Source organism: Diospyros lotus, chromosome 3 (assembly GCF_014633365.1).
Source record: "Diospyros lotus cultivar Yz01 chromosome 3, ASM1463336v1, whole genome shotgun sequence".
Classification (NCBI taxonomy): domain Eukaryota; kingdom Viridiplantae; phylum Streptophyta; class Magnoliopsida; order Ericales; family Ebenaceae; genus Diospyros; species Diospyros lotus.
Window position 1 is genome coordinate 35,994,276 of NC_068340.1, and position 14,511 is coordinate 36,008,786.

The window sequence follows — 14,511 nt, forward strand, 5'->3', positions numbered from 1 at the left end:
TGGGGTGCTGAGGCGAAATGTAAAAAATGGGCCCCCAAAATGTAATCGCTGAAAGTTGAAGCAGATCTGAAAGATTGAATCTAATGAGCCAATCGACAATCGAGAGGCAGCGAGCCACCAGCGACAGCGAGCGACGGAGCAAGAGGCAGCGAGCCACCGGCCACAACCCACAAGGGCGAGCGACGGAGGGGCGATCCTAGCTGGGCGAGCGACGGAACGGCGAGCCACCGGCCATGAGGGCGAGGCGAGCCGATGAGGACGAGCGACCGCCGACCGAGCAGCGAGAGGCGAGGGGGTGAGGGCGAAGGGCGATGAATCAGCAAAAGGAGAGAGAGGCAGCGAACGACCGGCGACGGAGCAGCAGCGAGAGGCGAGAGCGAGGGCGAGGCACGACGAAGCGAGAGAGGTAGCTAGGGCAGCGTGAAAGAGAGGGAGGGAGAAGGGTTGCGAACTTCGCAGACGGGAAGGGGGTGGGCGGCTGGGCAATGGGCCCCTACAAATGGGAATGTTTTCAATTTATGGGCCTAAGTAGTGAAATTTCCGTTGGGCCTGAGGCAGCCGCCTCATGGAAGGTCCGGCCCTGGAAATGAGATAAATGGAAATGACGTTGGTTGTAGAGAGAGCACCACAATGATGGAAACGATATTCTAGTGAAAAATTTGTGTTGTTAATTGGTGCGTCTCTCTCTCTCTCTCTCTCGCTTTTTTTTGTTTTTTTTGTTTTTTGAAATTTTGAACCCAAATTTAAGTTTCAAAACAGGTTTGGATAAGCATTTTCTTTTGAACCTAAATTCTTTAAATTTTTTGAAATATTCCATATAAGACTTATTTACCTGAAAGGTTTGCTTGTCACTAATGATGCCTCACTAGAATGTTGTTGTTGATTTTTAAAAATTAAAAAAAATAAAATAAACAGTCATATGTTAATGACAAAGAGGTAAGTTATGTAGATTTATAAAATTATAGGAGGTATGAGTTATTTTAAAAAATACAAAATTAATCATTGTAAGTTAAACAAACCTAAAAAATGATGTATGGAATTTTTTCTTTTAAATATCCAATAAATATGAAAAATTTAATTGCGGATGCAACTCAATGTTCTTATCACAAACTCAACCCATAAAAAATACATTTGTTGATTATTAAAAACAACCTCTAATTACATCTTGTTAAGTTATATGTATAAATAATTTTATATATTTTTTTAAAATTACTTTTATAACTTAAATTTGTAATTTGTAGTTAGTGAGAGACATTCTTACAATAGTTACCAAAATTTGTACAAACAGAAAAATTGTCACTATAAATAAGGAAAATTTAAATAGAAAAATAACAAAATTATTAAATAGAAAATAAAATTTTAAAATTTCGGAAGTTAATGCAAACTTGTAAAACTCTTAAAACATATATATATATATATATTTATCAATTTGGAGATTGAAAAACGGGGTAATTGATAAATTTGTTTCAAAATCATCTCCATGTGCTTCTCAAGTTGCACAAAAGAAAAATATCTATCTAATTTGGACATATGTTTCAATTTTCTGATTTGAAAATTAATTTTCTACCATTCTATACATCTAATATTTGAACATGTTTTTAATTTTTTTTATAAAAAATGAAAATAAAGATTTAGAGATAAAAAACTAAAAAAATATTTTCTATAACTCAACAACCCCTTAGTAGCTTCCAGATTCTCACCAATGGTGTGCACTACTTTGATGAAGATTATCGCATAAAAGTTTTGGTGAAACAGTATCCATTAAAATAAAATCATTTAGAATAATGTAATTTATTGAGTAATTTTTTATGTTCAATGCAGGGGGAAAATAGACTTCTTGCCTGGTCTATGCATAGACCCAAATAACTTCTTATATTATAATACATCTGCTCTGGGCCCTGGCAATTTAGAGACCCCTCCACCCTCCATCATTGCAGGCTGTAGCCTTTTGATTTGATACATTAATTTAAGCCTGCAATTTAATTGTAGGAGTTGTATTGCTACTACATCTCAAATCTCATGATGAAATATCATATCTCAAATCTTGGAACCTCTCCAGCAAGCTCAACTTGTATTTCCCAATTTCAGCATCCTCCATGAACTCAGGGACAGACCTAATAACTGAGATTGCTCCAGCTCCATGTAGATATCCAACTGCTTCATCTGCAATACCAACATCATAAACATCATATGCCTCCTGGATGCAGATATGATCATGAGAGAGGGAGAGAGAGAGAGAGAGAGAGAGAGAGTCATTTTGCTTCTGGATAATATGATTTATTGTCCAAAATCTGGGGCTGATTGGAGTGTTCCCAATCTGAATTAGGTGGAATCACCTCATTCGGACTCCAATCGGCCCCACGTTTCGGACAGAAAATCACTGTCATGTGCTTCTTGAATTGTTGGATTTATCTTTAAAAGCTGTCTCTTCAATGAGAAATGGTTTTGGCCTTCTTCAGTACATAAAAGTTTTAACTTGCTCCATTGGTCACTTATAAAAACTTAATCAGCTTAATATGAGGAACCCAATCACTTCCAATATCAACACCCTACACAGGACCTGAAACAGGAAAGACCCACACGAAGCACAATAAATTTACGAGTTTACATGATAACACAGAATCCAGTTGAAATATTCAGTTAGGTTTCAGTTGAAATATCCAGTCAAGTATGATTTGTGAGATTATCAATACTGGCAAACAAGTAACGAAATACCAAGAGTGGACCTGAGGGACAGAGGGCAGCAAGAGCCTTCAAAGCCTCCTTGCGTGTCCGGTCATCCTTAGCAGCCACTAACATATTCAAAAGCTCTTCAACTCCACCCATCTCCACTATTTTCATTCTTCTCTCATCTATTAGAAAACAGGAAAAACAAATACAGTTTAGGTCCTCCGAAGAAGGAACGTCACTTTTCTACATTCATAACTCAAGTTTGAAAAACTCGAAGTTCCAAGATTTTACTTATCTGGTTTACCATGTCCTCCATTTTGCACATATACATACATATAATCCTTCATATAGACATAAAAGATTCATCCATATGTTCCTGTTGTATAAGGCCAGGAAGAAAAAACACAAGATAGACACACGGAGTTCCATCACTAGTGTCACAAGGTACACTAGTATAGCCATGTGTAAAGGCTATTTGATGAGGGTCTGATTTCTGGGCTATACATTGAGCGGATATGGTTTATTCAAGAAATGTTGCGAGCGACATTTTTTATGAGGGGTGAACACCCCACTCCTTTGAGCCACGAGGTACAGGAAGGCTTGTCTACAAATAGGAATTAAAGGTTTGCGTACATTAGACAGATGATATGCAATAGGTAATGCCATACTTGGGATTATCGCACTTGCGTGGTCCCCCGCTGCTTGTGCCATCGATTTTGATAAAGGAGATAAATCGCAGATAGACTTTTGACTCTTGCCTAAACCAAGTATCGAACTCGTGAACTACTGACTACTGATACTAACCCCAGCGTATCACTTGCTCGCCATAGTCACTTGACCTATACCTTGAAAGCAGGTAATGCCACACTTATAACTATTTGATGTTGGTTATGTGATTTATTATTGATTAAGATCAAGTGGAAATAGCTTAATTAAATTAATGACTTGAGATTAATTGATGAAAAAATGGCTCACGCACTGTGGGAAAAGAAAGTTAGCTAATGGTGACACACATTTGGCCACCCTTAAACAGGAAGTACGTGAGACAGAAGTAGGAGTAGGAAACAGGGAGTTTCTTTAAGTTAATAGGTGAAAGAGGCATGCATATAATAGGGGGACAAATGTGGAAGTACTCCACAATCATGTGAGTAGCAGTATATAGTGGCGCCTATATAATTTGATGTGGCTATATCTACACCTGTAGCATCAAATGACTATATTGCATGAATGGATCTGTTAGCATGATGAAATGACAATACAATTACAGCAATCAGAGTATAGGAACACCGCTTGGCAGCGTATAAATCCTTGATAGCCAGCTAACATATAATGGTGAATAACTGGTATATATCAGAATTTCCACATTATGGAAAATGTGGCAGACTGATGTGGCCTCCATTATACATCAAGCTTGATGCATGAATAGCTACACAATCACTAGTTTGGAGCAAGAGGTGGCATGAGAGTTGAAACACAACAACACAAGGAAGATCGGTTGCCACGTTGCAACTCTCATACCACCTCTTGCTCCAAACTAGTGGCTGTGTAACTATTCACGCATCAAGCTTGATGCACAATGAAAGCTACCTCACTATGTCACTCTCCTGCGTCTTTCGTAATGTGAAAATTCTGATATATACCAATTATTCACTATTGTCATTAGCTGGCTACCAAGGATAACAAGGATTTACACACTGCTGCGTGATGCTCTTATACTAATTGCTGTAACTGCATTGACATTTTACCTGTTAACAGATCCATTCATGCAATATAGTCATCTGATGCTATAGGTGTAGAAATAGCCACAACAGATCGTATATACAGCCCACTATATACTGCTACTCATGTGATTGTGAGGTACTTCCCACATACTCCCTCTGTAATATGCATCTCTTTCACCATATTAGATTAAAAAAACAAAAACTCCCTGTTTGCAGGCCTACGCATGTTGATAGGGAAAGGCTATGGAGAGATCATACATACCTCCTATTTATAAGGCCAAATGTATATCATCAATTAGCTAACTCTCACATCTTCTCCTCATATATAAACGTCATCCTTGTGGTTGTCATTATATTTCCACATCTATGTATTGCTTTATTCATCTAAAAGCAATTATAGCCACCTAATTTTTTCATATACTGAACAAAACCAAAAAACCTAAGCTTAACAGCCTTAGGTATGAAGAAGGAAGGAATCAATCAAACTCACTGTTTGTATTGAATGAAAGTCCTATATATACAGGTGTAAAGCTACAGCTTCTACTCCTAATCCTAAAAGATATAGGATACAAATTATAATTTGAATAGGTTACAAATGAATAGGATACAAAATTTAATCTTTAAGTAACAAATATCTTCTTCTTCTTCCTTATCTCATCCAGATTTGTTAGGCTCTTTATTCAGCTGCTTATCCTTCTTTTATTCAAACACCAATACTTCCTTATCCACACCCTTTACTCCGATTCTTTAACAACCCCCCCCCCCCCCCCTTCAATAGATGTCTCTCATTCCCAACTTGCCAATAAGAGATTCAGATCCAAATCTTGACATGGCCTTTGCAAATATATCTGCCTCTTGAATAGCTGTAGGTAGATAGGTTAGTTTTATTCCTCCTTGCTCAATTTCCCTTTGAATAAAGCTTCTATCTATCTTGACATGTTTCATCCTATCATGCTGAATGTGATTATTAACAATACTTATAATTGACTTACTGTCACTATAAAGTTTTATTGATGAAGTCGGGGGCATTTGTAGGTCTTTCATCAATCTTGTCAACCAAATTAGTTCACAAATGCCTTGGGCAATTGCCCTAAACTCTGTCTCAGCAGTACTTCTTGCCACAACTGATTGTTTCTTACTCTTCCATGTGACTAGGTTTCTCCAAAGTTTAGTGCAAAACTCAGATGTTGATCGGTTGTCCACTATGGATCTTGCCCAGTCAACATCAGCAAATCCTTCAGCCCCTCTAGTATCACTCTTTTGAAACAATAATCCCTTTCCTAGTGTCCCCTTTAGGTATCTCAAGATATGATAGACTGCATTCATATGCTATTGAGTAGGTGAGTGCATAAATTGGCTTACAATACTTACAGCATAGGCAATGTCTGGGTGAGTGAGAGATAGGTAAATTAGCCTCCCAACTAACAATTGATACCTTCTTTTATCAACAAAATGATCATTATCAATTATTCCATACTTCCAATTTCTCTCAAGGGGTGTGTAGGTAGGTTTGCTTCCCAACATCCCAATATCTCATAGGAGATCAAGAGTAAATTTTTTTTGAGAGATTAAACTGCCTTGTTTGCTTCTTGCTACTTTCATCCCAAGGAAATACTTCATGGTTCCCAAGTCTTTAACCTCAAATTCCTCTCTCAATCTGTGTTTAAGTGCAGTAATCTCTTAAGTATTATCACTAGTGATGACAATATATTATCTACATACACAATCAAAATAGCTCTTTTTCCATTTGCTCCACATTAAGTAAACAATGTATGATCAACTTCCTTGTGCCTGTACCCAAACTTGATAAGAGTAGAACTAAATTTCTTAAATCATGCACTTGGGGATTGTTTTAATCCATCAATCGATACAATTTACATACCTTGCCCACGTTCTCTCCTTATATTTGGGTGGAATCTTCATATAGATTTCTTCCTCTAACTCCCCATTTAGGAAAGCATTTTTTATATCTAGCTAAAACAATTCCTAATCAAGATTAACAGTAAGAGATAACAACACTCTTATGGAATTTAATTTTGCCAATGGAGCAAAAGTCTCCTCATAATCTATCCCATAGGTTTGGGAGAACCCTTGAGCCACCAGTCTTGCTTTATAGCTGTTTATGCTTCCATCTGATCTATATTTGATAGAAAATACCCACTTACATCCAACAATCTTCTTATTCTTTGGAGTTTCAACAATATCCCATGTATGATTGCCAATAAGAGCCTTCATTTCTTCCATAACAGAATCCTTCCACTTGGGATCTTTTAAAGCCTCTTGAATATTCTATAAGACAACCATTTCATCAATTGTTGTGGTGAAGGCCCTGAATTGGGAAGACAATCTAGAGTATGTTAGGTAGTTAGAGATAGGATACTTAACACAAGATCTTACCCCCTTTCGAAAAGCAATAGGAATATCCAGATCACTGTTAGCCTTAATGTTCTCCTCACCCATTGGACCACCCTTCGGTTCTAATAATTGGCTGAGTTGAGGAGCATGACCCTTTGGTCTCCTAGAGTAGACCTTTATAAGTCTATCTAAACGTGCTACTCCTCCTGGACTAGTAACCACAGGCTTAGTTGGTTGAGTGAGGTGGCGGTCTGAAGGAAAATCAAGAGAGGAGGTAGGATTAGGACTGATTGATCTTGGTTGTTTAGCTGTAGCTATTTGAGGAAAATTAGCTACATCAGCTTGTGTTACATCAGCACCTGAGGAGGGTGAAAGAAAAGAAGGAAGAGACAAAGGCATAGATATGGTGCGATCCTAATGACCTTCCCCTGATGTTTCCCTTTGAATGGAGGCAGTTGGGTAATAGGATTCATGCTCAACAAATGTTATATCACAAGAGATAAATAACTTTTGTGATATAGGACAATAACATTTGTATCCCTTTTGAGTGGGAGACTAGCCAAGAAAGATACATTTAATGGCTTTTGGTTCAAGTTTATGATGGTTAGGTCTAATATGATAGACATATACAATGCAACCAAATACTTTTGCAGGGAGAGAACTTAGGATTTGAGCATGAGGACAAATGCTCAGCAAATTGTGTAAAGGGGTTTGAAAGTTAAGTATTTTAGAAGGCAACCGGTTTATCAAATAAGTTGTTAGAATAGCTTCTCCCCGATACTTGATAGGAATAGAACTAGTGAACATTAAGGAACGAGCAACTTCAAGTAAATGGCAATTTTTCCTCTTAGCCACCCCATTTTGTTGAGAAGTATAGGGGCAGGTGCTTTGATGGAAAATCCCATGTGTGGTAAGGTATTGGGTAAACGGAGAGGAAAAGTACTAAAGGCCATTGTCAGTCCTAAAAATGCAAACGGAGGACTGAAATACATTAAGAATTAGCTTGTGAAAGCTTTGAAAGATAGCACACACCTCAGATTTTTCTTTCATAAGGTATACCCAATAAATCCTAGTATGGTCATCAATGAAAATAACACTAAGATTACCTTGTTTAGTGGTTCTTATGGCTAATCTGATCTCAAAACACTGGGATGCATTTTCAAGATCAAAATAAATCTCTTGGACATCATCCCATACTTCCTTAGCAGTCTTGTAGAATAGATATGTGCAACCAATCTTTGGCTCCATCGAGTTTATAAGCCATGCCATGATTATTGAGTTTTTTGCCTCCATCTTTGATAATCAATTGTATCCTTTGGTGGAGTTGAAACAACTCCTGATAGGTAGCCAAACTTATCCTTGCCTTTAATTATCAACATAATAGAAACCATTCCCGGAAATTTCTTCCATTCAATGTGTTGTGTGATCTGCAAAGTGTGGCTATTAGTTGATAGAGGAACAACTAGGATTGTTGTGGTTGGAATTGCTGCCGGTTGAGGGTTTGGAATGAGGGAGGATTTTGCAGTTGTATGAATTGCATTCTCAAGGTTGAAAGAGGCCATAATGTCTTGATTCTTGACTAGGAGGAACCGAGCTCTGATACCATGAACAAAACCAAAAAACCTAAGCTTAACAGCCTTAGGTATGAAGAAGGATAGAATCAATCAAACTCACTGTTTGTATTGAATGAAAGTCCTATATATACAGGTGTAAAGCTATGGCTTCTACTCCTAATCCTATAAGATACAAGATACAAATTATAATTTGAATAGGTTACAGATAAATAGGATACAAAATTTAATTTTTAAGTAACAAATATCTTCTTCTTCTTCCTTATCTCGTTCAGATTTATTAGGCTCTTTATTCGGCTGCTCATCCTTCTTTTATTCAAACACCAATACTTCCTTATCCACACCCTTTACCCGGATTCTCCAACACATACCATTTGGATATGCATCACCACATCCAAGCTAATTTATATTGCCAACTCATTTCTATATTAAATAAGGACACCTAGTCCTTATGTTTACATGTACATAAATGACCTCAAACATAATCTAATGGAATGCCACGAGCTATCTATAACCATACATGTACATGGCAAAAATACTCACATTTTCTGTTTATCATTATTGATAATCTAATTTCTAGTGTTAGAGTTTGACTAGAGTATTGAGGCAGCAACAACAGTAATTTTTTATAAGTCATTATGCAGTTTAGAGAGTAGAGATAGGCGGTAGACTCACTTGTAAATAACTGTCAAGTTGGGGGTAAAACTGGTAATATCCAATTTTGTAATAGCCTAGGAATTGTCGCCCTAATATTCTATAAATAGAGAAGGGGGGCTAGGCAATAGGCAGATAATTCAGTTGTTTCTCGAGGAGGCTTTAAGAGAGGAAAGGCTGTGATTTAAAATAGCTTTTGTAATCTTGAGAGAAGGCTTGTAATCAAGGGAGTGCAACTAATGTACTGTGATCATTCTTTCTAAATCAAATAAGACTTCTCTTGAAGGGTTCTTAAGGCTGGATGTAGGATTGCTTATTGCAATCTGAACCAGGATAATCTTGGTATTCTCGTGGATGTTTGGTTTGTGTATTCTTATTCCTTTAATTCTGTTTCTATTTATTAGTTCTATTGAATTCATTAAATCTGTTCCTAAGATTAAATCCGTGAGTGTGTGTGATTGAGTGTGACAGAATTTCTGTACAAGAAATCAATTCCAGTGGCCCTAGGTATAACATCTAGAAATACCATTCATTCCTGTTTATGACATTCTTGCCATCATGAAGGACCATGGTGTTACTATTGAATTTATCAAGTTAACTTTTTGATAAATTAGAAATAACAACTATCTGAGGAGATGAATATAATATTTGAGTTGAAATGGATCAAAATTGCAAATACATGTGAAATATTAGATAGATTAGTTTTCATAATTTTAGAATCATTTATTTGGTTGTTTACTTAAAATTTTATGTATCTATCATATAGGTCTTACTGAGCCTATAAGTAGAGGTAGCTGTTTTCAATTTTTTCATCAGTGTAGAGAGCTCAATTTTATTTAATATATGAGAGTATTTAGAAGAAGAACTTGGATATATATATATATATATATTTTTTTTTTGTGAGAGCTTTCTCAACAATTACATCCTCCCTTCCTTATTAACATGTCGTCCATGACATTTCTCAAATAAGCAATATCCTCTCGATTCATAACCCATAGTTAAGATCTTTTTGCAAAATGGATCAAATACTTCAACCCAAGGCTATACTAGTGAGTTGGGATGGTAGTGAGATATCATGCTCGGGATACTTATGGTTGCACACCACAGGGTAGATGGTGTATGCATGGCACCATGCGTGCGCCAACTTAGTTGGAGGCAATCCACCAGGCCTCAAAGTAGGGGATACACTCAAGAGATGGCAGGTGGAATATTCCATTAGTGAGTAGGGATAAGAGTGAGTCTCCAATACTCGACAGTTATATTGGGGAAACTATGGTGAGCATACCTGCCTGAATTGTTATTGTATATGACTAGGGATGTGAAGCACTGTATGATAGGACCATAAGACTCACGCGGTTGGCTACCTAGAACATGAGGTTGAGTTTGGATTTTGGAGTGATTATTAAGAGATTATGATAGCTCCTGGAGACTAGTTAGAGTAAACTCTTCCTGGACATGATGTACATGCATATCATGTTGATACGAGGCTTACATGGATTATGAGCTATATGCATTGTGAGTTGTAGTGTCTGCATTAGTATCTCATGAGACTGATGAATATGACATTAGATTTAGATCTTCATAACTAGAAGAAAGGAGCTAAGGTGAGTTTATGTAACAGCTCTGGGGATATTTGAGAATATATCTCCAATGATTTGAGGATACTAATTGAAGTGTAGAGTGGAGAGACTATTTATTCCTCTGGAGGTATGATCTGTATTTGATGGCTTGAGGACGGATCCTTGGAATCCGTGGGGGACTTGGGCAGTCATATGATATACTTATGTATCTGATATATTGAAGACACTATGTTCCATGGATTGCTGTTTTGAGGTCATGGTCTACTGGAGAAAAAAGAGGTTAACAAAAAATAACTAACAATTGCAGTTTCCGGAAGTAACAGAAAAATAACCAACATATGTAGTCTCCAGAAATAACAGAAGTGTGACCGACACATGCAAGTTCTAGAAGTAAAGAAAATTGGCGCTAGGAGGAGCCAGAATATATTAGTAGTTGTCAAAGGAGCAAGGCGGATTGAGGCACAAAGAGTGCTTGGGGTATAGGCGCAAGGCGAGCACGAGCTTCATGCATAAGAGGTCCATATATATTAAAAATGTATAGAATACATATATTTAAAGAAACAGAAAAAAATAAAAAGAAACAGAAAAACATAGTTGAAACTTGAAACAAAAAAGAAATTAGTTGCAAAGGAAAAAAAGATAGATTGAACACTTGTATATTTTCAATTTAATATTTAAACATGAATTAGTTGAAAATGAAAAGAAACAGAAAAAAGGTCTAAGAGAATGGAAACAGAAAACAAAAAAGAACGACACAAAATTGAAGCAAAACAAAAAACAGGACAGGGTACTGTAAATGAACAGAAAAATAGCAATAAAATAAAACAAAACTAAACAACAGTAACTACAAAATAGGCCATCGGAGGAAGTTTGTCTGCCTCCAGTAACCATGACAAACAAAGCAGGTGGCTGGCGCAAGAGTCTCAAGTGCCTGCAGACACCAGTAAGTCGGTGTGAAAGCCTCACGTGCGTCTTGACTGCTGGTGCGTGAGAACTGATGGCCATCCGGCAACATGAATATGCACTCATATCAGACCAATTCTACAATGGCAAATCGAGCAAAAGGATCCGAGATTTTCACTTAAAAAGAAGACTTTGTTTATACGGAATTTTCTCTTTTTTTGGGATGTGGGTAGCAGATATTTCACATAAAAAGGCAAAGAAGATCTTTTGACTTCCCACAAAAAGCTGAAACCTTAATTTTGTTTTCTCAAACATTCATTTTGTATTAGGATTTGAAATCTTTCTGCACAAGGCGCATGAAGTGCACACCTCATGCTCCTTCCCAAGTGCCTTTTGAAGGGCACTCCAACTCGACCGTGATGAGGTGCACAGGGCTGCCCCCCTGTGCGCCTCATGCCTAGGAGTGCCTTTGACAATGTTATTCATCGAAACAGATTAGGAGATATCATCATATGATACTGTGTTCTGTTCGATATATTACAGGAAGATGAGTTTCTGGCTCTCAATTAGTCAATTGTAACTCACTTGCAGAGACTAGTATAGATTATACTTACCATCTATTGCGAAACGAGATAATCTAGATGCTCCCATCCTTTTAAACAAGGGATCCTTCACTTTCAAAAGTGATACAGATTGTTGCATCAAATTATCTCCTGGATAGGTATTCCCAGATATTGTCAGGCAAACAAATGAAGACATTGATTTTAACAACATAAAGACGTTTATTAATATGCTAGTAGGCATACCCATGTATGGAAAGAACTGGTAACCAACAATGGTTGCAGTCCCAGCAAAAATAAGTTTCAAGAACCATCCTATTTTTCTTTCTGCTTCCTCTTCAATGGAGCGGTCATCTACCAGTGAAGCCACACACACAAAATCGTCAATAGCGTGAAAACAAGGTGTCATATATGACATGCAAAAGAGCACTTAGGAAGGTGCTGTTGTTGTGTCCACTCTAACAGGTTCTTGCAAGTGAAATGTGCAAAAAGGAGGCTAGATGCTGCAAAGCCTGCAATCATAAAGTGGAATCCACAGAAACCAGCATGTCCAGAACAACCAAAGCATTAGCCATATTTGGTATTTTGTTCAGTGTTTGCTAAGTAACAGACTCAGACTGGAGTGGGCTTATTTCAGATTTGAAATTCAATTGCTCTGTGGAAAGTGTTAGATTTAGGAAAAAAATGATCTGATGCAGACTCCTAGTTTTCCAAATAAATGCTTGTCTAGACCTTTTTAACCAGTCAGTTAAACATGGAAATGAAATTGATCGCTAATTCTTCCTTACCATGGAGGTGTCTGTTCCTGAGCCAGTCTTCATTTGGATTTGAAGACAACACTTTCAACACTTCAAAGGTACTTCAGAAAGCCAATAAAAGATCTCAGTGTTTCTTCAAACAATGTACTTCTTATTTTGACCTTACTGTCCTTTTACTATTTTACTATTTTCTTTCATTTCTCAGACTCACTCCAGAACATGTCACCTATAGCAGTTTGCTACTTCTAATCAAAATCAAGACTTTCTCCATGACACAAACTATAACAACCCAAATGTATCTACAGATTAGATTTCTAGTATCAAGGTTTTTCACTACAATTGTAATTGGAAATGGTTAAACAGTATGATATTTTCATAACCGGATATTCTTTTTCTGTCAACTAAATCTAGTTCATGCAGTATGAGGCTATGAGCATGATTGACAGATTGAGACAAAAATACGAACAGAACATAGAATGAAAGAACCAAACTCTATAGGATGCTCAATTATGTTATACAATAAATGAATAAAGCAATAAAAGGAAAGTAAAACGGAGATATGGAAATTCTGCAACATCCAGCGACAATGTGCGCAAGGGTCAAATTTAGATTTACTCTTTCATTCAGTAAATTGAACAAACAATGCAACAAGTTTGTAAAACTCTTAAGATAGAGATAAATTTGGCATTTTTCCCTCAAATTTATGTGTCATACAACTCTAAGATAAAGATAATGACACAGATAAGGTTGTCATTTATTTCTCAAGTTTATAAGCTAGTCCTTATCAACAATTTTACGTGTACCACTCCCCCTTGAGATGATAGTGAAAAGCATGTTTTTGATTTACTTTTTTTTTTTTCACCCACTTCTTTCTCTTTCTAAATTCAAACACGAAGAAGATAACTTATTTCAGAAATCAAAATGCAGATCAACAAGTAAAGTTCAAGTCTGATCTAGAATTCAAATAGCAGAGACAATGAAAAACTCTTAGATGAAATAGTTAGCGCATTAGTGTTTTAACAGGAGAAGCCTGCAAGAGTTTCAGACAGAGGCCATGATGTGCTTCTAAGTGCAACAGCTGACATTGCAATGAATAAGGGCAGGAAATACACCTCCTTTTTGCAAAAGAGTGGGGGGAATAGCTGCTCCGGAAAGATGACAAACTACGAAATTGAACAAAAGAAAGCAACGAACTAAAAAAGAGAATACAGACAAGAATCCCACAAGTGCACAGGGTTTAGGGTTTAGGTCAACAGGTCAAGGGTCATCAGTGGTGTTTCACGCACTCAAATTGAATACTGAATACAACCATATCGTTGTAACCGTAAAACCGAAACAAGCGATAAATCAGCAATGCAAAAGTAAAGATCAGTAACCTTTTCCGTAGTTTGATGAAGAGAAATTGCGAGATTGAACATTTCCCAGTTTTCTTCTGTACAAATACTGCAAATTTTGGACCCAAAAAAAATGAGCAAAACACAAAACTAACAATGCGAATGTCAAGAATCCTAGCTAGGTTCACAAGCCAGGCCATTAGGATTCAAACAAAGGCCACGAGAAAGAGAGAGAGAGAGAGAGAGCTGACAGCGCCGAATTGGGATGCTAACTTCCGCATCTTTGAGATTCTGCAGGGCAAGCGTTGCTATTTCTGTTCTGTAGTGCAGAAGAAGCTTCCCTTCTTTCCAGAGATCATCTTTTGCAGCAGAGATATACGGGCTGGGCCTAAGCCCCTTGTGGGC

At 37.2% G+C, this 14,511-nt stretch overlaps 1 protein-coding gene across 3 annotated transcripts; it reads right to left on the minus strand.

Annotated features, from left to right (window-relative positions):
• Positions 1–1,761: 1,761 nt before the first annotated feature.
• Positions 1,762–14,454, minus strand: LOC127797553 (uncharacterized). 3 transcript variants are annotated; one of them, XM_052330548.1, is made up of 6 exons: positions 14,358–14,453; positions 14,149–14,215; positions 12,261–12,368; positions 12,069–12,167; positions 2,716–2,852; positions 1,762–2,163 (listed from the first exon to the last, which is right to left on the minus strand). In XM_052330548.1, exons 1-6 carry the CDS (start codon positions 14,385–14,387, stop codon positions 2,065–2,067), a joined length of 540 nt encoding a protein of 179 aa, XP_052186508.1. In that variant the 5' UTR covers positions 14,388–14,453; the 3' UTR covers positions 1,762–2,064. The 3 variants fall into 3 exon arrangements, with proteins under 3 accessions (XP_052186508.1, XP_052186507.1, XP_052186509.1); XM_052330547.1 differs by having other exon boundaries at positions 2,727–2,852; positions 14,358–14,449; XM_052330549.1 differs by lacking the exon at positions 1,762–2,163 and adding an exon at positions 2,170–2,560 and having other exon boundaries at positions 14,358–14,454.
• Between the last annotated feature and the right edge of the window lie 57 nt (positions 14,455–14,511).